Source organism: Galeopterus variegatus, unplaced genomic scaffold (assembly GCF_000696425.1).
Source record: "Galeopterus variegatus unplaced genomic scaffold, G_variegatus-3.0.2 Scaffold3670, whole genome shotgun sequence".
In the NCBI taxonomy this organism is placed as follows: Eukaryota; Metazoa; Chordata; class Mammalia; order Dermoptera; family Cynocephalidae; genus Galeopterus; species Galeopterus variegatus.
In genome coordinates, this window is record NW_007729781.1 from 117,748 (window position 1) to 144,190 (window position 26,443).

General features: G+C 38.8%; 1 protein-coding gene across 1 annotated transcript in view; it reads right to left on the minus strand.

Moving 5' to 3' along the window:
• MAP4K4 (mitogen-activated protein kinase kinase kinase kinase 4) overlaps positions 1 to 26,443 on the minus strand; it is a 112,809-nt gene that overhangs the window by 50,874 nt on the left and 35,492 nt on the right. Inside the window, exons 4-10 of the mRNA XM_008585686.1 lie at positions 22,949 to 23,039; positions 20,722 to 20,852; positions 18,251 to 18,305; positions 16,592 to 16,722; positions 14,121 to 14,175; positions 7,555 to 7,627; positions 5,722 to 5,932 (exon numbers count right to left, since the gene is read on the minus strand). Of these exons, the coding sequence (XP_008583908.1) occupies positions 5,722 to 5,932; positions 7,555 to 7,627; positions 14,121 to 14,175; positions 16,592 to 16,722; positions 18,251 to 18,305; positions 20,722 to 20,852; positions 22,949 to 23,039 (747 nt within the window). The remainder of the gene's footprint in view (positions 1 to 5,721; positions 5,933 to 7,554; positions 7,628 to 14,120; positions 14,176 to 16,591; positions 16,723 to 18,250; positions 18,306 to 20,721; positions 20,853 to 22,948; positions 23,040 to 26,443) is intronic.

Consider the following 26,443-nt stretch of genomic DNA (forward strand, 5'->3'; position numbering starts at 1 on the left):
CAAGTCAAGGGTTTAGATCCCCTTACTGGTCATCTTTAAAAAAATAATAATAAATAAACTACCAACCATAAAAACCACAGTAGTCAAAGCAGGTCCCCTATGTGGGGACACCACATAGAGGAATAATTAAAAATCAAAGAAAACTCTTAATAAATACATCTTAATAGATGATTAATGTGAAAAGCTGGCCTCTTGCATTAGAACCTCAAAAGAAAATGGTCAAAAATAAAACACACACACCATCAACTAAACAACATCAATCCATACTGGATGACCCTTATGCCTATGATTTCAAATAACAAAATGCAGGGGATTCTAATGAACACAAATTTTCAGGTTTACTCTGTTACGAATGACAAACATACACGATCCTTTGAAATTTTTTGCAAACCAATGTTATTATTTTCTTAAATCATTCTTTCTCTAAAAACAAAAATCAAACAAGTTGAAAACTGCATGATGCTGAAAAATGATTTATAAATCTCTCGAATTATAAAGAGATTTCCTTATTACTTAAATTTTCCCAAGTATGCCTGAGTAAACACATACTTTCCCAACTATGCTTTAATTATCTAAGTTCCCTTTCTAGTTTGATATTTAAAGGCAATGCTTTCCATCTCACAATTTTAAAAACTTTTCTAAATAAGTCATGCTGATAACAGTGAGGTCACTTAAACATACTCCGCTGGATTTACTGGCATTATTAGAAGCTAGCTGACTTCAATTCTTCAGATTCAGCTATTTCTAAGAACTTCTGAGGTCACGTTACTGCACACATATACTACCAACCCTTGAGGTTTTTTTATATGCAAGTTCTGATGAAGCCATAGTAGAGAAACTACTTGCTTCTCCCAAAAACGACTCTTCCTCATCTTTAGACAATTAACAACAATCAATGAATTAAACTAACTCTTAACAAAATGTTAACTGTAAATATAACCAAACACTAAACTGGAATGCCAAGAGAACATTTAAGAACTTACAAGGAGTTCTTAAAAACAAGATAGCCACCCTCTGCAAGCAACTGAGGTGCTGACTTGACAGAAAGCAAGACCTCAGCTTGGCTGCAGGGGCAATGGCATGCCAGGACTCTATATAAAAAAAAAAAGGTAGCACTGTGCTAACATGTATACTCCTGATGTTAGACACTAATGATCAGCAAAACAAAGCCCTTTTTTTTGTAGGCAAAGAAGGGTGAGAAAATAGTTTCTATTCCTTTAAAATGCATAGAAACCCTGCTAAAAAGTCCTTGGGTTTTGTTAAACAGTTCACTGGCTTCCTTCTAAGATCTCAGAGCCAAGAAATACACAACAAATATTAGTTTTTCACTGAGAAACTTTATGTTTTCCTAGTGTTACAATTTAACATCAGTACTCATCTCACTTCACACAGACAATATTATTTTTTTCTTGCTTCCCTTTTTAAATTTCTTCCACTTCTACCCACTCCTCTAAAATTTAACTTTGGGATGTGTAGAAAATACATTGGGATTTATAGAAATGAAAGAAATAAATGTAACCCTGTATCCTCTCAGTGGAAGAAAAGTAAAGCAAAGAAACTTCTGGGGCTCACATTAACATCTACCCCTCACTTGAGGGAAGCAGATCCCCCAAAATCACAAAGTGATGACTGAGACTGCAGGGCTAAGAATTCTGAAAGGTAATTTCTTCCACTTCTACCCACTCCTCTAAAATTTAACTTTGGGATGTGTAGTAAATACATTGGGATTTATAGAAATGAAAGAAATAAATGTAACCCTGTATCCTCTCAGTGGAAGAAAAGTAAAGCAAAGAAACTTCTGGGGCTCACACTAACATCTACCCCTCACTTGAGGTAAGCAGATCCCCCAAAATCACAAAGTGATGACTGAGACTGCAGGGCTAAGAATTCTGAAAGGAAAGATCACAAAGACAGGAGATTATTTTTTAAATACCCACAGAAGACTCTGAAGGCAGGGAAGACTTGAATATTATCAGCAGTGTTCAAGAACAGAAAGGGGCACAATGAACAGAAAAAGTGATCAACAGCTTCACAGTGAACATGGCAAACATGACGGTCATCGTCTCACAGAGGCTCAGACTGGAAAGGGATGGGGAATTTTTTTTAAGAAAAGGTTAAATTCTGAAAAATCAAAAGTTTGATTTTGAGCCCTATCTACACTAAGAACATAATTTACACAGAGTTTTTAGAAAGAATGCTCTGTTGTTCTGATGGCATAGTAGACTTGCTAAAAACAAATCTCCCCTAGGAAATTTTCTTTTCTTTTTTTTGAAGTTTATTAGAGTACCACAACAAACCACAGACAAATGTATCTTGTTTTTACCGATAATTTGACAGTCTCCATGAGGTTATAGTGAATTAGCGAACAGACCAGCAGGCAGGAAACTTACTTAAATATGTAGTAGGTTCAAAATCATAACCACAGTACACTCACTAATGTAATCGCAACTTAGATTAATTTAGATTACTGATCACGTTTTCTCCAAGACATCATCTGGTTTAATATTTTGATTAAACTTACACAAAGAACAAGGAAAACATGCTAACCAAATGTGTGGATGTCATAGAAGTAGGGAGAAATAGGTAACAAGTACCAAATCATGACTCAATGGACAAAGAGCACAAAACCATTAGGATAAAAGGACATCTAATTAAACATCAAGGTTGCTCAAAAACAAATAAGTATCGAATTAGAGAAAAGGCTGGCCAATGAACAATTTTTATGAAAAAAAATTAACTAGAGACAAAGTTTTCTGTGAGCCAAAGGTACGATGATACTCTACGCAGAAAAGGCAGCATGAGGAATATTAAAACTGTTCGACAGGGGGAGATACTATCCTAACGGAGTTCTGAATCTGGATAATACACATAGAGTAAGCTGACAAAACAGGAGAGTGTCCAGAAGAGAAAAGACTCAGGAGCACAATCAGACAACATGAAGAGCTGTGAGGGACAGCGAAGGGGCAGATGACCGGACTTCCAGCACCAGCGTGGCTGCATAAGCTCATTCTCTCCCTTTCCTCCTGAAACCACCCCAAATCAACAAGAAGATAGAAAACAAAATCCTCACTTTCAGCAAAACAAACTAGGAGACAGACTCCAAAATAGTTGGAAGGACTTCCAGAAGACAAGCCAGTTCACACTGGAGCCTAGGAGGAGGAAGCAGAGAAACAAAGGAGAGAGACACCAGCAGCAGCAGAGTTCAAGAGCACCGCGGGGGCTGGGAGGGTATGTGCACAAGCACTTCTTAAAGATGAAGGACCTACAAAGGGCAGAAATTCCATCCATTCCCTGCAAAGAGGATGCGGGAGCAGGAATGTGTGGCAGAAGTCCCCAGACCCGGTGGGCCTAGATTTGTGGCAGCTGCAAAGAAAGGAACATCCGCTCTGTGTTTCCCCATAGCCTCGACTTTAGGACCATATTCTTGACAGTCAGCTGGTAGAAGGTTATTTCTTTTCAGTTTTAATTGTCATTTATCCTATGAGTGAGGCTGACCACCTTTACCTACTGTGTTCATAAAAAAAGGAATCTCTATTCCCCAAACAGTTCTGACAGAACTCGTAATGCCAATAAAGAGCTACAAATCATTTATGACTCAAATATTCTCAAAATACCTTTCTGGGACCTGGAGTGCAGACACGCTTAATTACCGAAGCTAATAAAAAGGAACTTGATCTCCAAGAATCCAAATCAGTGGATTCTATAAATGTGAACATTTTCCATTTCAGTACCTAGCTCCATCTTTCCTAATTAAGAAAAGAGGCACAAAGAGGTGACCCTGAGCTTGAACTTATACTGAACAGTCTGAAATTACAGGGCTAATTGAAACACGTAAAGTACAAAATTCTCGTTTTAGCAGAATCCCTAATTCATTGGCATTCATTTAGCTAACAAAACAAAATGACTAGAACTTTAGGTCTTCACCCTGAGCTACCCATCTCTTACCTGCACCTTGCAATCCTCACTGCCTACCACACACGGAGGTTGGACAACGGTGTTCATCTCACTACCAATGGCCTGAAAGCCATGTCTGTGGCCTGTGTTACAAATGAACCCTAATTGATCTGGTGCTTGGCAATTCAAGTTATAAACCACCACAGTAACCTGTGCCACCTGCTTAAGGAAAGTGCAGCCCAGGGCCAGAAAGCATGGTGGAGACACCACATTAAAAAACAACTAGAAACAGCCAGAGCCTCAAAACTTAAACACATTCTAATACAGCAAGTACAAATGGTCAATATGCAATTTGAATAAACCTTTGAACCTATTCAGAGTTCCTGTCATATTCGAAGAACATTGAGAAATGTCTTAAAAATGTTACAAAGGAGTTTGCAAATAAACTACAAAAAGAGTTAAACAGCCAACTTGCCCCTACAATAGGGAAAATATGTCCTACGTTTTCTTCTAAAAGCCATACTGAATATTTCCAGGCTCCTTAGTTAGGCAGGTACTGATTTCTAAACAAGGGGCAAATTATAAAAAGTTTTCAGAATCCAGACTACAAAATGAAACAATGACTCCATGTCAAAATGTAACGTTAAATGACTTGGGTACTGCATGTGTTATTTAAATAAACTCCACCACTGGGGTTCTTTTTCTGGAGGAGAAAGATAAAGGTGAAACAGTAAGTTGTATGAAATACATGGAAACAGATATCATTATGAATGAGAAAGTATACAGAAAAGGGAAGCCAAGAAAAAGAAAATCAAGAGATGCTTTTGACCCTCAAGTGAAATATAGGGAAATAATATATTTCTTTTTTTTTTTTCCTTTTTGTCTTTTTTACTGACCAAGATAAAGGTGAAACAGTAAGTTGTATGAAATACATGGAAACAGATATCATTATGAATGAGAAAGTAGTCAGAAAAGGGAAGCCAAGAAAAAGCAAATCAAGAGATGCTTTTGACCCTCAAGTGAAAAATAGGGAAATAATATATTTCTTTTTTTTTTTTTCCTTTTTGTCTTTTTTACTGACCGGCAAAGGGATCGCACCCCTCGGTGTTGCGCCCACACCGCGCTCAGCCAGTGAGCGGGTACCGGTCTCCACATGGGATCCGAACCCTCGGCGGGAGAGGCGGCGCATTCTCCAGTGCGCCACTGGGCCGGCCCGGGAAATAATATATTTCTATTAATTAAAAACGAAAAAGCTGTAGGTAACCACATTACCAATGTTAACAATATTAAAGAGCTAAATGAGCAGGTAGCACAAAATATACTTCCCCACCACAGGACATAATGAATCCCAGATTAAAAATATGCTTTCTGCATCCCTTGCTCTTAATTATACCTAAAGTTAAGGCATTTAGAGAAAATTGTTTTTCATCTAAAAATGTCTACAATTTCAGAAAAATATGTACACACAAACTGGGACCTAGAGGCTAAGAGTAGAAAAGCAATCAGGTCAAGCCTAAGCAAAGCCAACTCACAGCACAATGGAACAGACTTCTCACAACTGGTTGCTCTGCATCTAACACAGAGTGTTGATGAGTAACCGTGGGCAGGTCCTTAAAGTTTTTACACAGAAGGAAAACATTTCTAAGACCTCGTGGAATGTGAATGTGTGCTAGTCCAAAGCAAAAGCTCTCCAGAAGTCATTTGAATAGCTACGTCAGGGGACAGGTATTACCTCAGGAGACTACAGAGAATATTCCTTTGAGTGTCTGGCTACCAATGTGAATGCAGAAAGAGAAAAGACCAATGTGAACTTTTCCCATTTGCCACCTCTTCCAGCCGCCGCCTCTGTTCTTTCTGCTGCTCGATTCGTTTCTGCCTCTCCGCCAGCAGCTGCCTTTTATACTCTTCCTGCTCCCGGAGCTGTTGCTCCTGCAGCAGCTGTTGTCTCCGAAGAGCCTCAGAACGTTCCTTGTTCTCCTGCTGCAGCCTCAGGAAATCCCGACGAAGAGTAGACTCACCAGGCACATTAACAATGGAACTGTAGGAGGAAGCAGGACTTTCAGGGGTGTGCACAGATCACACTACCCTGAGATAGCAGCTACTGGCATCCTATTCTGTTCTATTGAGTTCCCCTGAATCCTGAGTTCTTCCACTCAGAGATTAACTAATATGTCCATAGAAGTGACTACAACCACAACTCAACAGTCCTGCATCTTCTTCTATTCATTTAATAAGTATCTTAAAATTCTGTCCTAGATGTTTGCTTGACACAACTTTCTACTTGGAATTCCCATACCAATTTAAACCTGTAAAATGAAAGGCTAAAATCACCTTCTTCCACACTTCACTAGTATCCCTTTAATCACCTTATTTTCCATCAGTAAAGTGAAATATAAAAAGCACTCTTCAGTACTTCCTTCATCTTCATCTGGTCACCCATCAAGTCTTGTTATGAATTCCCTCCCACTTTATTTCCAGGGTCAGCAGCTGAGCCCAGCTGGGTCCCATGAATTAGCCATTGCACAGATAAGTTAAACAGCATCATTCCTACCTGTTCTCCCTGCTGACAATAATTTCTCCACTTCCACACCACCCAGAATAACAGGCAAACAAATCCCCTTAAATTGCCTCTTCCATTATATCATGTCCTTATCCAAAAACAATGATATTGCTCATGGAATCAGTTCAAATTCCTCTAAAATTTTTAGTCTAAAATGGATTCAAATCTTCTACATAAGAAAAAGACATAATGGAATTTCTTCAATAAATTCTCTCATCTCTCTTCCAACTCCCTTTCTCTGACACATGGCTCCCCACAGGTCTCTCAGCATACCCTTTCCATCCTTCTTTTGTTCAGTTAATCAGGCGTGTGTATCTGCAGCATGAACAACAGCCAGGCAAGTACCTTACTAGAATCCAAAAATCCTCTATTCCTGATTAATCAGTTATTATGAGGTTCATGCTATCAATTTTAACTCCTCAACCTTCTGATTCCCTGAACCTTGGGAAGCCAGAGACAAAGCAAAACACAGATCATAAAATGGGTCAGGACAGAACAGAGGAAATCACATACTGGTAACCACATTTGTGGGAAGAGCAAAAACAAAACAAAAAATGTTTTGGAAAGACTGCAGGTTTTCCAGTGGAGGCCCTGCCAGCCCATGACCAGAACAATTCTCTGTGTGCAAGACTGTTCTACACACATACTGGTAACCACATTTGTGGGAAGAGCAAAAACAAAACAAAAAATGTTTTGGAAAGACTGCAGGTTTTTCAGTGGAGGCCCTGCCAGCCCATGACCAGAACAATTCTCTGTGTGCAAGACTGTTCTACACATCACAGGACCTTTCCCAACCGTGCCTCCTGGAATAATAAATGCCAGGGGTAACTTCCTCTTTCCAGCCCCAAACGCAGCCCCCACATTTCCAAGTGACTGGGGAGGCAAGATAATGCAATCTTTGGTAAAGAATGGTGGTGGTGGCAGCGAGGGGGTGGTAATAGGAATCTTTCAAAGAATAGAGAAGAATGGGAGACAGTAGGGCACTTTCAGAGTAATTTAAGATCCCTCCCTACTACACAGGAGTCTTCTGAAATCATGGCATCAACATGAAGCTTAATCTCTTCATGAAGCAGGATGGTGGAGAGTGGCTCTGCCGTTACCTTGGCTCTCCCTCCTGTTCAGGCACCTCCTCCTCCTCTTCCTCACTCCCACTGTACTCATATTCAGTTTCATCTGTGAAGAAAAGGACAAGATAAATGGGACAGTTCACAAATCCTGACATGTGCCTGTACACACAAGCATCTCCAAGGCCATGTTCTTTGTGAAAATAGCAACTTGTATGGAGAATCTGAGGGAGGACTTGAGCAGGAGTGAGACACCAAACTCCCACACTGAATGGCAGCAATTCCCTGGGTAGCCTCACTCCCCACAGGAGAGCACATTCTGATGCATTCAAGACAATCCCTCATGGGGACACACTGCTGAGGGGGCTGGACTGAGACAGGAGCCCCAGAGCCCTTGACACACAGGACAAGTGGCCCAAGAGTACCAGCAAATTCACCAAAGTTTACTGAGATGCCAAAATTCAAAAGAAACTAATGAAAACAACCAAGAGAACGTATTTGGTTACTTTCAGCACCTGGGGATATCCCCATTAAGACTGCAACAGAGAGAAAAGTCTGGTGGATAGAAAAATATGAAGCACTAAGTATGTACTTATAACAAAAAATAAAACAAAATGCTTCCACAAATTATAAAAGGTGAAATCAAGGAAAAAACAATGATCAATACAGCATAAATTAAACAAAAATTGCTCTACTTAAAGCCTAGTGTCAACATGAATAACTCATTTTCACTTTGACGGGCTTTATGCCATTTTCCCAAAAGTAGCAAGGCCAGTTTACTGGCCTCTTCACTCAATGGCAGCATCCGACTTTCAGTGAGCAATTTCACTCCAGAGAGCAATCAAAACCAGACAGGCTGAAGAGATTTAAAAAACAAAGTCTACTCACACACACACAAAAAAACATTTCTATATCTTTTCAGAAATATGTAAGAAAATCAGTTTCCTGGTAAGAAAAACGGGCCTGAGAACTTAAAATATGGTTCAGGACAAATTTGGCAGTCTACATGACATTAGTTCTTCTCTATGCTAGACAACCAAAGCTATGTAACTTTAACAGACATATAAATATATGCTAGCTTCCAAGAAAAATTCCAAATAAATAATCTTTGGAATCTTTAAATAGGTACTTTTATGTTTAAAATTTTACACTATAAACTACTAATTACTGACAAGAAGCTGAGATTATTTAGAAGGTGAATACAAAGAGAAAAAAAGGGGTCACTAGGACGTGAAGGTAAGAGATGAAGGTAAGGGCTCCACTGTTTCTACCTGCAAAATGTGGATGATGAGAAATGCATGAGATGATCAGGCTTCAGTACATGGTAAATGCCTGGCACACAGCAAATATTTCACGAACACAAGTTATTATTACTAAGTAAAGTAGGGGGAAAATGATCCATACACAAATAATCTTTTCCAAAAACAGGGCTGCCATGTCAACTGAGAGTTAATTTTTATTCAACCTTTGGTTTTCTTCATTACAACTACCTAGCTTGATGTACCAAGCTTAATTACTTTTATGACTGAATATATAAGAGGGAAAAAATTTATTTTGAACATCAATAATGACAATTATGAATACCAAAGTTGTGTAAGACTCAAATGAACACACAAAAAGCTCAGTATAGGTCTCCAGTATGAATCTGACCAACTCTTTTACTATCTTGAACTTGCTCTTTTTAGTTTCTTTGACCTTAAAATTTGAATTTTAAAAAAATTCATTAATGACATCCCAGTTATCCAAAAGTTGTTCTGTAAGTTACTGTTAAGAATCCACAAAATAGAAAGATCAATGTGAGCTAGTGGCCTCAGAGAAGGTGTTTTAGAGAAGATGGTGAAGAAGCTTGAACTGCACCTTGCCAGACAATAGGAAAACTGGGCAGAGGGTGTTCCAGGCAGGAGGGCACTGTGTGTGTAAGGATATAAAACTAATAAATTGGGGACAGAAAGGAATCTTCAGTAATTAGCACAAGAGCATGCTCGTGCTGTGCAGCAGTCAAGTTATGTGTTAACTAACCACACAATCTGCAGCAGAGGGAAGCATTAAGAAATCAGGGAGGCCGTGTTCTTGAGCCGAAGAACATGAGGAACACACTGAAGGTGATGCTCACAGCTGATGATCAATAAATCCTAAGGGAAGTATACGATAAACACAACCAGGATGAGGAAGGACAAGAAAAGCATCCCACCATGCTGACCTGCAGCATCAGCTCTCACTCCTGTTAATCTGAAATGATATAGGTCAGGAACTGGTTCCTATTTTTCAATGTTAGCAATACTCAAAACTAAGCATGGCACACCACAATAGGCATGGAATAAATTTTTGTTGAATGAATGAGTTATTCAGTCTTTAAAAATGTGAGTTAGAAAATTAATTCAGTTCTTTCCAATTATACTTCACTACTTTTAAGAATCACTTTTATTGTCTTGTATTTCCATTCAAACTTACTATTTTTTTCAATTCAACAAATATATGTATGTATTTGTTTATGTTGGTCTATATAAGAAATATACAGAGGAAATAAAGTGGAGGAAATTTAGGTGTACACAATAGCAGATGTATAACTAAACTTAGAGGAGAAAAAAAACAGAACTGCTACAGTAGGTTGGACATCAAGAAAAAGTAGGATATGTGATATTCCAAAGATGGGAGGGAGAGAGGAGACAGAATTCCAGAGCGAAGAAACATGGACAAAGGTAGAAAAATATTAGAGAATAATGAGTCCTTTTTCGAGGCTAGTATGAAAAATGCAAAAGAATAGAAAAATAGGTCAGGGTCAGCTCAGAGAAAGGCCTTCAAAGTCACCTGAAGAAGCTGTTACTTTATTCTGTAGTTAATGAGAGGCATGGAAGCGTCTACTCAGTATGGTGGAATGCTCTAACATGGAGATTCCTTAAACTCTGCTGCCCACAAGAATCATTTCGGGGATTTTATTAAAAATACAAATACCTTAGTCACTCCCCAAGACTAGAAACTTCGAGGTTGGAGCTCTGAACTAAATGATTGCAAAGGGATTCTCATGTACTATGTCCATAGACTAACTTTTGGAAAACAATCTACAACAAATTCTTTAAAATCAACAATCAAGGGCCGGCCCGGTGGCGCACTGGAGAGTGCACCGCTTGGGAGTGCGGCGGCGCTCCCGCTGAGGGTTTGGATCCCATGTGGAGACCGGTTCCCGCTCACTGGCTGAGCGCGGTGCGGGCGCGACACCGAGGGTTGCGATTCCGTTGCCGGTCCCCGGTAAGGGCGCGACACCGAGGGTTGTGATCCCGTTATCAGTCAGCAAAAAAAGACAAAAAGGAAAAAAAAAAAAATCAACAATCAAGTTCTGATGAAAGAGAGGTCACTCTTTTTTTTTTTTTCCTTTTTGTCTTTTTTCGTGTCTGGCAACGGATCGCAACCCTCAGTGTCGCGCCCGTACCGGACTAGGACCGGCAACAGGGTCGCAACCCTCGGTGTCGTGCCCGCACCTCGCTCAGCCAGTGAGCGGGAACCGGTCTGTATATGGGATCCGAACCCTCGGCGGGAGCGCCACCGCACTCCCAAGCGGCGCACTGTAGCAGTGCGCCACCGGGCCAGCCCGAGAGGTCACTCTTTTGAAAGCCACTTATTCAAAAACAGTAGTAGAAATTTACATCTGGTGGACAGAAAGACAGCAATCTCAAAGGAATAAGGATTTATGTCTGTGATCATCTCATCCCTTTAGAATACTTGACTAAACTGAGAACAGTAGTGTAAACAAGTTAAGTTTAAGAAAGTTTGGTGTAAGAAAAGAACACTGTAAGCATGTATTGCCGTCTACAACTGTCTCTTTATATCACTGTATGTTGCGCACATACTGGTTAACCCAAAATTGCAGTAATGGACAGAATAATCAGTGTGTCAGGTACCTGAGGATTAATTTCGCAATCCTTCCAGTACAGACTCCTTTCAATAAAAATGAACAGAAAAAAAACGGATAAACGAGTATTACTGAATTTTGCATGAGCTGAAAAAGAGCTACTCCAGCCCCACAGCTACTCCCGGGTGAGGTCCATATGCATTTGGGTGCCCAGAGTTGTGTCTTAATACAGGAGACCAACTGGGGCTAAAATCTTTGCAAATGTGAAGCAGTAAGAACCATACTGAAAACTGATAAATGGAATTAGACAACCTGTGTCATCTGGAGTCAAATGTGGTAAAAGATAGTAAAAAAAGAATGAGAAAAGTCCTTTAAGCAGAAGAAAGGTGGGGAAGGGTGAAATGTGTTGAGGGCAAGGACAGTGAGGAACAGGGAAATGTATGAAGAAAACTAGTGTGAAAACATGTGTGCACCTGTGTACCGCGAGGAAACTGCAAAACATCAGAAGATGTGCAACCAAAAAAAAGCAGACAGTAACAGCTGAGAGACAACATCCACAGAGATCTTTTGCATTATTTAACAAGGACAGTCAAAAACCTGATAGGAGACATTAATTGGGAAACTTGCAAGAATAGTTTCAAAAAGGAGGAAAAAACCATAGTAAGTGGGCATAAATAAGATAGCAAAGAGCCCAGGAAAACAGAAAGAACAGAAAAAGGAAGGAAGGTCCACATGCTTGAGGAGCCTAAGTGCAGACAAGAACTAATAGGAAAGAACCCAGAAAAAAGTTCGGAAGGGAACTAGTGGGCAAGATTCTCAGACAAAAACCAAAGCACTGCCCTCTCCCTTAAAGATTTTAAATTAACCCAAACAGCATGTTCCTACAATGTTGCAATTCTAATTCCTCAGGGGAAAAAGCTGTTTCTTCAAGGAAAAAACTCCTTCCTCAGATATCAGTGTTTTGCTTGACAAATGCATTAGAGTTACAAGGAGTAGAGAAGGTGGCCGCCCAAGGAGAGAGGACCACTGTGTTAATGTGCTCTTCTGGAATGAAAAAGGGTATGTCTCAATTTAGTGTTTTGATTTTCTTTTAAATATTTACAATAAATGCTTCCATTAATTTTAAAATTCTATTTATATTAATTTTAAAATTCTATTTTAACAGAGTTCTGCTTTTTTTTTTTTTTTTTAGAAGTTCATTACACTTAAAAGTATGTTTAAATATTAAAATGGAACATTTTTCTTTAACCAAGTTATGGTATTTCATATGGTCACTATGACAATATTGTAATTCAAAGAATCTATCAAGAAAAATAAATTCATTAAAAAAATTTTAAAAATCATTGCACTTTTTAACTGTTGTTTTGGGGTGCTGGCTCTTGTTCTCTGAAATTAGAACGGCCAGAATTTTGTATCAGAGAAAAAGTAAAACTTAAAAAAAAAAAAAAAAAAAAAAAAAAAAAAAAAAAAAAAAAAAAAACAACAAAAAACCATACATAGCTTACCATTTTTTTGACTTCAGCCGGGGAGGAGGGTTTCTGGGAATGAGAAACAGTGCTCTCATTGGATGCATGTCACAGAGAGCTGGGGAGAGGAGATGGTCGTTGTCAGTACAGCACTTGCTTTTACTTATTCTTGATGTCTAGGGCTCACTCATAAATAACATCAAACGCTTTGTCCCATCATCTGACTGTTATGTTTCACATCAAGCAGTCTAGACAACTAGTTATGAACTCTAGGGCATACCTTGAAATTCCCATTTAAAAATAGCAAAATATAAGGAGGACAAGGGCAGCAAGAAGAACATACAATTTCAAATCGACATTGAAAAGCTTTCACAAATCAAAGATAAATATTAATTCAAAGGCTTAAACAAATTTTTGAACCATCTGTAAGATTACAATGAAAATTACTGTATTTTCATAAGGTTGTTGTAAGGATTAACTAAGACATGGCTTGTAAAGGCCTTCACAGAATGCCTGGAACAGAGATTTTCATGGTGCCCCCCAGAAAAGTTAACTATTCATTCTTACAGCTAGTATTACTATGAAAGAGCAAAAATGGAAGTGTAAAACGGAATTGTTTGATTCTGTGCAATTACTGTTTATACTCCTGTCACTGGCTCCAATAAAGTCATATTAGGCTCACATGTATGCATTAACATGTCAACACAGGCAATGTGCACTTTCATGTGTTTGCCTTCAAGAGAATCATACAAGGCAGCTGTGAAATGTACCCCACCCCTGATCAAAAATCAATTTTATAAAGTTCTAATAGATGTAATCCAAAGAATAAATAAACACTCATAAAATTTCACAGGGAATAAAAAAAAATTATTCTATAGATAATTCTATAGATAACAAGTTATGCCTCCATTTGTAAAATCAAAGCTTAAATAATACCAAAATGCCACATTAGGACCATGGCATTTTGGTATTCACTACATTCATTTAGTTTCACTGAATATTAAGCTGGATATGTAAAAAGGAAGATTACCACTTATTTTCTGATACTGGCATAATTTCTAGCCACACATGTGAATACAACTTAAATAAAAGAAAATGTAGCCTACAGACCTACAGAAATTTCCAAAAGGAATAATGCTTGCCAAGAACTTCTTTTACTCTAATACTTCACTGTATTTATGATTCCTTCATCTAAATGCCCCACCAGGAATGGCTGTTCTTTTTGAAGCCATGAGCCTGGTTTAAGTTACATATAAAAACTGGGCTAAAAAGGAAAGACAGTTACTTACGGGGGGCTCCTTCTGCCATCTCAATGGCTGTAATGCCACAAGACCAAAGGTCACTCTACAAAAATAAAACAGTATGTTATAAATATCATATTAGCTACGAAGCCACTAATTTACATTTCTGGATATTCACACAAATGAAATAAAGGCTTTCTTTGGTGTATAAACTGAAGGGAAGTTTGCCAGCAAATTAAAAACACAAACATACTTGTAGAAACACCTAATGAATGAATGACTGATTGAATGTATGAATAAATAAATGATAAAGATAAAATTGATTTGTTAATTAAAATGACTCACATCTACAAATGCACTACACAGGGTCAGTGAATGGTCTACTGCCCAGTATACTTCATTTCTTTACAAGCATTCAATAGTTTAGACTCCTGGCCTATATTTATGTTTATTTATTTATTTATTTATTTATTTGGTCTTTTTCATGACCGGTAAGGGGATCGCAACCCTTGGTGTGGTGTCGCCCACACTGCGCTCAGCCAGTGAGCGCAAAGGCCATTCCTATATAGGATCCAAACCCGCGGCGGGAGCGTCACTGCGCTCACAGCGCCACACTCTCCCGAGTGCACCACAGGGCCGGCCCTATTTATGTTTATTTTTACATTTACTATTAATACCTCAAACTTAATTAAGTTTGTAAAAGTTTAAAGGCCAGAAAGCATTCTTTATAAAATGTCCACAACTATCCCACAGATCACTAGTCTGAACTATATTGCTGAGTATCTCCACTACACCTTCAAACCAAACAAGGGGTGAGCTACAAGTAGACTGCATTTTTGTACATAGAATCTTCTACTTCTGATTCCCCTGAAATATTAACTATAAAATTTAATTTAAACTTTATTCTCCACTCAAATATAAATTCCATGACGGCAGGCATTCTTGTCTGTTTTACTAGCTTTTGTATCTGGTAGACAAAAATCTTAGCCAGTATTTTTTTAAATCCCCCAAAATTTTAAAATAGCAGATAATGGACAGTAATTGTCATTAGAGTATTTTTGTTTATATGTTATCATAACCAAGGAATTACTTAAAGTTGCTCAGTTTAAGGATTTTCTAAATAATCTATAATCATGTTACAAAGTTCAAATACATGTTTGAATACAAGAATAAGGACAGACCTACAAATTCCTCCCTTATTTATCTGAAATTTTCTATACTATAGAAGTGCAAAGGGGTTTTTTACCACCTTAATCCAGTGACCCAACTTGGCAGTGTCAGTGGTAGCATAAGCAGGGCTGCATGGCCCCTGGTTTAAGGCAACACAAGACACCCCCATTTCCTATGAGGGGATCTTGCTGAGAAGGTTTCCCTTAATACTAATTGGACCTTTCCAGTTCACAGGAAACAAGCTAAATGACATTGCAGAGAAGTACTCAGACAAATGTACAGGGTAGAACATTTTACAACAGGCCCAGCCTCTTCAAGCAAGTCAGTTTCATGGGAAACAAAAGGGGGGATAGGGGAGTGGGAGGTTCTAGATTAAAAGAGACTGAGTGACCAAATAACCAAATACATTGTTTTGTCCTCTATGGGATATTAGCTTAAACAAAACAGCAGGGTCTAATCACGAACTTTGTATTAAGGAAATATTCTTTTCTATTTAGGTATGACAGTATTTTGAGTGTGTTGGAAAATGTTTTCAAATTTTAGAGATATGTAATGCTATATTAAAGAATGGAAAGTCACAAAGTGTGTAATCTATTTTTAAATACTTCATCATATAAAAATAAAAAATAAAAATTCCTCTGCACTACAGGCTTAAATTAAGCTTCATTAATTGGGGATTTGTAATAAATACATTGGGAGACTGTTAAGACATGAATTCAATTCTGAATATCATTAACAGGTACACTAACCACTCTGGTTCATTTAATTAAGGCAAGGGTTTATTTATTTTTTTAAACAGTTCTTATAAACATAGTCAACCTGAGTCTGATTATCAAATATGGGTTTTACATCTGGATCATAAAAGTGCATTACTGATTCAAGTCCCTAGAGGTCACTCTAATAATTTAAATATATTTGTGTACAGAATCAAAGCAGTAAAGCTCTTGAACAAGAACACTCAAAAACTCCACGTAGATGGAGCTACTACTATATGTTCTGACAATATTTTTAAAAGAACAAATATTTGATTCTAATATATTCTTCAAGTTAAAAAGGACAGCAAACAGAGGCAAAAGCATTTTACTCATGATGAAAAGTTCCATGCACAACAAAGTGGCCCAGACTGCCCTGAAACCAGCATATTCTTTAGAGATGAGAACAAAGTTGATAAACACAGACAAAAAAGATGGCATCTAAACACTGTCCTGAAAAGTTTGCACCCACAACGGGGTGCCCATGTCTTCCTCACTGAAAAAGTAGGTATGGATAAGGAGTGTGCAATTTGTAAAAAGCCCACATCCCTCGGATGTCAGTGTCCCAGCAAAGGCCCACCAGCAGGTGCCTCTTACTCTGTAGTCATAGGTGGCATCTGGGTTCTCGTCACAGGCAATGACCTCAGGAGCCATCCAGTAGGGGGTGCCTATGAATGTATTTCTCCGCCCAACTGTCCTGTCCAGCTGAGCACTCACACCAAAATCAACTGCAGGAGAAAGAGAAAGAAAAGTGGAACGCAATTAATTAACAAACCAGATATAATAGAAAAAAATGTGAGGAGCTGTCTTCATAGTAAATTGAACAGCAGTGCTTTGTGACCATGTGATCTTCCTTGAGGCAGGCAACACAGGAAAGGAGTGCCCCTTCCAGAGCAAAGCCACCAAGACTGCAAAACCNAATTCCCATTTAAAAATAGCAAAATATAAGGAGGACAAGGGCAGCAAGAAGAACATACAATTTCAAATCGACATTGAAAAGCTTTCACAAATCAAAGATAAATATTAATTCAAAGGCTTAAACAAATTTTTGAACCATCTGTAAGATTACAATGAAAATTACTGTATTTTCATAAGGTTGTTGTAAGGATTAACTAAGACATGGCTTGTAAAGGCCTTCACAGAATGCCTGGAACAGAGATTTTCATGGTGCCCCCCAGAAAAGTTAACTATTCATTCTTACAGCTAGTATTACTATGAAAGAGCAAAAATGGAAGTGTAAAACGGAATTCTGTGCAATTACTGTTTATACTCCTGTCACTGCATGTCACTGCAATTACTGTTTATACTCCTGTCACTGGCTCCAATAAAGTCATATTAGGCTCACATGTATGCATTAACATGTCAACACAGGCAATGTGCACTTTCATGTGTTTGCCTTCAAGAGAATCATACAAGGCAGCTGTGAAATGGGAGGTGAAGAAGCAGACAATACTATTCCCATTGTGAAAGAAAACTGATACAAAGGACCAAGCAATACTTCCCTGTCTCAGTTCCTTAGAGAAACATGAGGGACCATACGTATTTAAGGCAGACATCTATTTCTGTATTGTAAACTAATATTTAGCTGCCAATAAATTTTTTTCATTCATTCAACAATTATTTATTCAGCAGTAACTATGTACCAGGGACTTACACATTCTTTGTGCATACCTTTTTTTTTTTAAAAAGGTGACCCAGCAGAAATGCTGTTTTTTTCTGTGTTCTTTGCAATTCTACCCCACCCCTGATCAAAAATCAATTTTATAAAGTTCTAATAGATGTAATCCAAAGAATAAATAAACACTCATAAAATTTCACAGGGAATAAAAAAAAATTATTCTATAGATAATTCTATAGATAACAAGTTATGCCTCCATTTGTAAAATCAAAGCTTAAATAATACCAAAATGCCACATTAGGACCATGGCATTTTGGTATTCACTACATTCATTTAGTTTCACTGAATATTAAGCTGGATATGTAAAAAGGAAGATTACCACTTATTTTCTGATACTGGCATAATTTCTAGCCACACATGTGAATACAACTTAAATAAAAGAAAATGTAGCCTACAGACCTACAGAAATTTCCAAAAGGAATAATGCTTGCCAAGAACTTCTTTTACTCTAATACTTCACTGTATTTATGATTCCTTCATCTAAATGCCCCACCAGGAATGGCTGTTCTTTTTGAAGCCATGAGCCTGGTTTAAGTTACATATAAAAACTGGGCTAAAAAGGAAAGACAGTTACTTACGGGGGGCTCCTTCTGCCATCTCAATGGCTGTAATGCCACAAGACCAAAGGTCACTCTACAAAAATAAAACAGTATGTTATAAATATCATATTAGCTACGAAGCCACTAATTTACATTTCTGGATATTCACACAAATGAAATAAAGGCTTTCTTTGGTGTATAAACTGAAGGGAAGTTTGCCAGCAAATTAAAAACACAAACATACTTGTAGAAACACCTAATGAATGAATGACTGATTGAATGTATGAATAAATAAATGATAAAGATAAAATTGATTTGTTAATTAAAATGACTCACATCTACAAATGCACTACACAGGGTCAGTGAATGGTCTACTGCCCAGTATACTTCATTTCTTTACAAGCATTCAATAGTTTAGACTCCTGGCCTATATTTATGTTTATTTATTTATTTATTTATTTATTTGGTCTTTTTCATGACCGGTAAGGGGATCGCAACCCTTGGTGTGGTGTCGCCCACACTGCGCTCAGCCAGTGAGCGCAAAGGCCATTCCTATATAGGATCCAAACCCGCGGCGGGAGCGTCACTGCGCTCACAGCGCCACACTCTCCCGAGTGCACCACAGGGCCGGCCCTATTTATGTTTATTTTTACATTTACTATTAATACCTCAAACTTAATTAAGTTTGTAAAAGTTTAAAGGCCAGAAAGCATTCTTTATAAAATGTCCACAACTATCCCACAGATCACTAGTCTGAACTATATTGCTGAGTATCTCCACTACACCTTCAAACCAAACAAGGGGTGAGCTACAAGTAGACTGCATTTTTGTACATAGAATCTTCTACTTCTGATTCCCCTGAAATATTAACTATAAAATTTAATTTAAACTTTATTCTCCACTCAAATATAAATTCCATGACGGCAGGCATTCTTGTCTGTTTTACTAGCTTTTGTATCTGGTAGACAAAAATCTTAGCCAGTATTTTTTTAAATCCCCCAAAATTTTAAAATAGCAGATAATGGACAGTAATTGTCATTAGAGTATTTTTGTTTATATGTTATCATAACCAAGGAATTACTTAAAGTTGCTCAGTTTAAGGATTTTCTAAATAATCTATAATCATGTTACAAAGTTCAAATACATGTTTGAATACAAGAATAAGGACAGACCTACAAATTCCTCCCTTATTTATCTGAAATTTTCTATACTATAGAAGTGCAAAGGGGTTTTTTACCACCTTAATCCAGTGACCCAACTTGGCAGTGTCAGTGGTAGCATAAGCAGGGCTGCATGGCCCCTGGTTTAAGGCAACACAAGACACCCCCATTTCCTATGAGGGGATCTTGCTGAGAAGGTTTCCCTTAATACTAATTGGACCTTTCCAGTTCACAGGAAACAAGCTAAATGACATTGCAGAGAAGTACTCAGACAAATGTACAGGGTAGAACATTTTACAACAGGCCCAGCCTCTTCAAGCAAGTCAGTTTCATGGGAAACAAAAGGGGGGATAGGGGAGTGGGAGGTTCTAGATTAAAAGAGACTGAGTGACCAAATAACCAAATACATTGTTTTGTCCTCTATGGGATATTAGCTTAAACAAAACAGCAGGGTCTAATCACGAACTTTGTATTAAGGAAATATTCTTTTCTATTTAGGTATGACAGTATTTTGAGTGTGTTGGAAAATGTTTTCAAATTTTAGAGATATGTAATGCTATATTAAAGAATGGAAAGTCACAAAGTGTGTAATCTATTTTTAAATACTTCATCATATAAAAATAAAAAATAAAAATTCCTCTGCACTACAGGCTTAAATTAAGCTTCATTAATTGGGGATTTGTAATAAATACATTGGGAGACTGTTAAGACATGAATTCAATTCTGAATATCATTAACAGGTACACTAACCACTCTGGTTCATTTAATTAAGGCAAGGGTTTATTTATTTTTTTAAACAGTTCTTATAAACATAGTCAACCTGAGTCTGATTATCAAATATGGGTTTTACATCTGGATCATAAAAGTGCATTACTGATTCAAGTCCCTAGAGGTCACTCTAATAATTTAAATATATTTGTGTACAGAATCAAAGCAGTAAAGCTCTTGAACAAGAACACTCAAAAACTCCACGTAGATGGAGCTACTACTATATGTTCTGACAATATTTTTAAAAGAACAAATATTTGATTCTAATATATTCTTCAAGTTAAAAAGGACAGCAAACAGAGGCAAAAGCATTTTACTCATGATGAAAAGTTCCATGCACAACAAAGTGGCCCAGACTGCCCTGAAACCAGCATATTCTTTAGAGATGAGAACAAAGTTGATAAACACAGACAAAAAAGATGGCATCTAAACACTGTCCTGAAAAGTTTGCACCCACAACGGGGTGCCCATGTCTTCCTCACTGAAAAAGTAGGTATGGATAAGGAGTGTGCAATTTGTAAAAAGCCCACATCCCTCGGATGTCAGTGTCCCAGCAAAGGCCCACCAGCAGGTGCCTCTTACTCTGTAGTCATAGGTGGCATCTGGGTTCTCGTCACAGGCAATGACCTCAGGAGCCATCCAGTAGGGGGTGCCTATGAATGTATTTCTCCGCCCAACTGTCCTGTCCAGCTGAGCACTCACACCAAAATCAACTGCAGGAGAAAGAGAAAGAAAAGTGGAACGCAATTAATTAACAAACCAGATATAATAGAAAAAAATGTGAGGAGCTGTCTTCATAGTAAATTGAACAGCAGTGCTTTGTGACCATGTGATCTTCCTTGAGGCAGGCAACACAGGAAAGGAGTGCCCCTTCCAGAGCAAAGCCACCAAGACTGCAAAACCCTCTACCAGTCTGGAAACTCCTAGAAGGCCTGGACCCAGCCACCTCCTTGAGCTCCCCAAACAGTGACCAGCAGAGGGCCTTTTGAATGAATGGAAATCTTCAATGCTCTCAGAGAACACACCTGCCACAAACAAGATCAAGTCTTAGAAAGCCCATAGTTCAGGAGAACTAACTGAGACCCACTGGACTTAGCTACTTAAGCAGCCTAATAACCATATAAAGAAACCATACAAAGATTTTCTTGGAAAGAACATGGTACTACATTAAATAAACAGAATCATGCTAAATTGCAAATACAAAAAAAACACCCCCAGAAGCAATTGGAAATTCTGCCTATTTTTCAGAACTTCCACATCCCACCCAATTTAATGATGGTAGTGGTCTTGAGGAAAGTTCAAGGATGGGCAGCAGAGTTGGCAGGATGCCCACGATCTCTAATGTAATGTTTGCCCATTCAGTACCTGGCAACATACCTGCCAACATCAGCACTGCACACACTGGCATTATCCCAGCAGGAAAGTAGAAAGGTGGAAGAGGTCAGGCAAAAGGACTCGTGAAGTGCTGAGATGATTCACAGGGGTCACAGACTCTGTTTCTGTGCACAGAACATGTGCAGGACACAACCTGCCGGGGGTGGGCTCACTGAATGGTCCTCTTGAGACAGAGACTCGCGGGCCATACAGTCTTCACAGAAAGCCTAAGCAAGCTTCCCAGCAACATGGACGGCAAAAGCAACCAATCACTAAGTGATGACTGAGGGACCATCACAGGCCCAGCACCATAAGGTCAGTGTAGGGAACACACTGAGTCGTTAGGTATGAGAACAACTTTAGTGCTTCCTATCTTAGCTTTGAGGGGAGTTTCCAATGGGGCAGACCATTCCTCTACAAATGACCAATAAATGCAGACACTATGTAAGAAGGCAATGATGAAGATTTTATTTTTAAAGTACAACTACTGTACCTAAGATTTTTGAAAGAAAAGTGGACCAGATACCTTTAAAAACAAGTATAAAGAAATATTTTGCGTGACCACTTAGTAGAAAAAAAAAAAAAGGCTAATTCTGTTCAAAATTTTGACAGAATCATTACATGAAAGTGGAATGGGAACAAAACTCAGCTAAGGGAAATGGGAAATTCAAAAGAACCATCATGAAATCATTTATGGGAAGATACTATAGGCAGCAATGACCTACCCATGCAGAAATTTATCAAGCACCTACTGAACTGAAGGCACTACACTAGGTGCTAGATAATAATCTTGGTCAGTGCACTCCTAGAAGTTACATTCTGTTAAAGGAGACAGAAATCCAAGTCAATAAATAACCATATAATTATAAATTGTGAACAATTCTATGTAAGAAACAAGCAGGGGGGCCCAAGACAGATCAGAGAGTCAGAGAAGGCCCCTGAAAATGAGGAAAAATTGTGACTTTAAAACTGAGGCCAAGTGTTCCCAATGGAGAACAGTACATACAAAGGCCCTGAGTCAAGTTCCAAGAAGTTTTTTAAAAAAAAAAAAGACAGGAAAAAGAAATGAAGAGGGTCACAAAATGAGGTAGGAAAATAACAGGGGCCAGATCCTATGTGGCTTTTTATGGGCCATGGTAAGAACTTTGGATTTTATCCAAAGTAAAATAAAAAGCCACTAAGAGTGGTTAAGCAGGAAAGTGACATGTCTGACTTTTAAAATCAGTCTGGCGGCTATATAGAGAATAGAGCAGAGAGAAGCACGGGAGAAGGGAAGTTGGAGCCAGGCTAAGCAATTAGCCCAGTTCCCACATTCCTACGTGGAGCAGAAACAGAAAACATGGGTAAGAGACTGAGTTAAGTGTAAAGGGTGCAGGGATTGTCAACAGTCTGTGCCAGGGCAAGTATGAGATCATGCTGCACGTCTGTCACATACCAAGTTTCACCTCTGCATTCTCGGTCAGCAGTACATTCTGGCCCTTGATATCCCGGTGAATCACATGATGAATGTGAAGATGTGCCAGTCCCTGAATAGGAAAGACAGATCTAAACATTAGTTCTTTGTTGCCATAAGAGTAAACAGCCAGGAACGCACCGTTTATAACAGAGTTCATACACGGGCCAAAAGTTTTTGTGAATTCATATTTAGAACATAAAATTTACTCTTAGTGCATTCCCAGCGAGACATCACCCATATTAACCACGCACAATGAAAGAAGCCCCACCCCACCCCAACTCCCCACCATTCCCCATGTGAGCAACATTACCACTTTCTAGCTGTGCCTTATGACACTTTAGATTACCATCTGCAGTTTTTCTGCTATAATTTGTGCTATTTCTGTACAGCATGGTTCCTTTCCCACGCTAAACATCTATCTTTCAGTGGGTGACCCCGTGGGTATATTTGAACTAGACACATCCCAGGAGAAAAGCAAAGGACTAGAGAGGGGTTTAAAATCTGGCTCTCCAACACTGGCTAGTCTTCCCACTGCATAGCGAGAAACTGCTTAGTGCTGATCAATCCCACCTCCACTGTAGCGTAAAATGATTCCACTGTCAAAAGAGTCTTGTGTTCAAATAAAATATCTTTCTTTCCCAAGTAAACAAACCCTATTGGCCTATCGCACATTTTGATGACCTTCTATCTGGAGTGAAGCCCAAGAGCCTGTCTCTTCTGAGAGGTGGTGGAAGAACAAAAACACATGTTGCATCCAAATATGGTCCAAAAGACAGCAATTCATCACATTCACAACTCATTTACTTCTTCTATTCTTAGCTTGAGAAGCCAAATCTATAGCGTGCCTCCTTAAGACACAGCAACCTGCTTACTCTGAAATGTCTCAATCCAAAAAGAGCAGATTAGAAGGAAGGGTTTATTTGATTTTCCTGTTTAACTTTTCTTGTGGAGTTTTACTGTTGTTATCATTACTTTGTAGGATATGAATTAAATACAGTAGCTGGTCTACAACACTAATTTTTCTAACACAGGGGGTTTCTGATATTCATTTACTAGTCTGCCTGTAAAAGAGTAGAGCTTAGGGCCGGCCCGGTGGCGCACTGCTACAGTGCGCCACTTGAGAGCGCGGCGGCGCTCAGGGTTCGGATCCCACATACAGACCGGTTCCCGCTCACTGGCTGAGCGAGGTGCGGGCGCAACACCGAGGGTTGCGATCCCGTTGCCGGTCCCGGTCCGGTACGGGCGCGACACTGAGGGTTGCGATCCGTTGCCGGACACGAAAAAAGACAAAAAAAAAAAAAAAGAGTAGAGCTTATTGGATGGCTATTTTTCACAACATGGGACATGCAGTGTTATACCACAAAGCACTGACCAGGGGGAAAGCACTAAAAACACATGGTGCTGCAGTTAGGAAGTGCTACAGTTGAGAAGAAGGTCCTTCCTTTCAGCATGGTGTAAGTTCAAACAGCAAAAGAAAAGACAAAACAATGTAGCTTCCCTAATTCTTTTGTTATTCCTACTTCTATTACTTCAGTTCATTTTTGTTCTCTAACTTGCACAAACCTTCTTACACTTTTACAGGATTATCTGAGCAACAAACATGAGCACCCACATCTTCTCAAATGTGGCCCACATGCAGTGTTGCTCATTACCAGTAGTAAATGTATGAAACAATGCCAAATTCCCTGTCCATACTTCTAAAGGATCACTACAGAAACCCTTTTAAGTGTGTCTAACAGCTCTGTAACAATGTTAACTCGAGTTATGATTATTCTAAAAGGTGAATAAGTTTTCCTGTAAGAAGTACCTGGTAGGTAGTGTGTGTGCTCGACTACTACCATGCCAGAAGTTAGGACACAATTATGCCTCCTTAGCAGAAATGTCAAGTCCAAATACTCAGTAAATACCCCATCCTAGGACAAATGAATCAATGCTAAAAAAACTCTTAACTTTTTCCTGGAACTCTATTTCATTTGTAGACATAGAACAAAGGAGCAGTCAAGACTGTCTCCCAGTATTGGTTATGGCAAACTGTAAGTTCCCATATTCAATATGAAATGCTGGCTTCTACCACAACGAGAAAACTGCTGTGTAGAATGTGAACAGGGAAGTGTGCTGGAAGGAACACGCTGGCTTTGCTGGTAAACCTTTTGGTCCAGAGGGTTTCAGTGTCCTGGCCCAAGACAGCATTTCTACTGTTCTGAGGCCTACGTGCTCACAACCCTCACCCTTTTGAGAATCTTAACATAGTGTCTAAATCTAACATCTACTGAGAACTGAGCAAAGGTTTCGCTGCTACAGAAAGAGCCTCCCACAACTGTGTTTTTGATGCCCCAGGAAATCTTCATGGGGGCGGCTGCCTTCCCTTCCTGTGAGACCTCACTTCCATCTTACCATCTTGCTTTCCCTTTACCAAAACCGACTCTTAGTAACTCCAATAATAAACACACACGAGTGAAAAATGCTTAACTCTCTCTGAGGCATTTGTTTGTTTTTAGTTAATTTAAACTTTAATCATAGGAAAAACTCCCATTTTACATGAAAAGTAGGTGAAGGTTCAGATGCCACTGAGGTGGAAAAGATTTGCTGCATCTCAAAAAGATGTCCATTCACCTACCATACTCAAGTTGACTCAGGGCCTCAAACAACCCAGACTTCTTTTAAATCTTGCCCAACATGAATGGCAGCAAAATGTTTAAATATACATATTGCATATGATATTAATAACAAGGTAATAATGCTTGCCTGGGTATACAAAAGCATGTAAATTGTCTTTGATGCCTTTAAAGGCCAAAATCCATTTGATATCTAGGACACTATGCTAAAAAGCTAGTTCTCTGCATGAGAAATCATATACTGAAATTATATACAAGAAAAGCTTGTGTGTGTGTGTGTGTGTTAAAACAGAATAATGACAACTAACAGTTACTGAGAGCTAGCTATGTAGTCACGTTACATTAAATGATTCATGTACACTAAACTCATTTAATTCTTCTGATAACAGTAATTTCACAGGACTGGTATCTAAAATGTAGAGTTGAGAAAAATAAGTCCTAAGAAAAAGTTAAACACTACAGAGTGGGCAGCAGGTAAATGGCAGAGGCAGGACTCACACCTAAGTCTGGCTTAATAAAGTGCCGAACCTCTTAACCATTGTTCTATCCTGCCTACCAGGCTGTTTTAGTTATTAACATGATAAATACATGTGCTCATTTACTGAATACTTCCTTTATAGTAATACAGGGCAGGATGCTTAGTTTCCCACTTTTAGGCTCTGCTTCCTATAATAACCAAAAAAGATGAGACCCTGATATTTTAATAATGATGCTTGCGTGTGATTATAAAAAGATGTTCTCCCACCACCCTACACTCCACCTCACAACTAGTCTTTTAAAGGGAAGTGACTCTTTGGGCTGGCCTGGTGGCGCACTGGAGAGTACACCGCTTGGGAGCGCGGTAGCGCTCCCGCCGAGC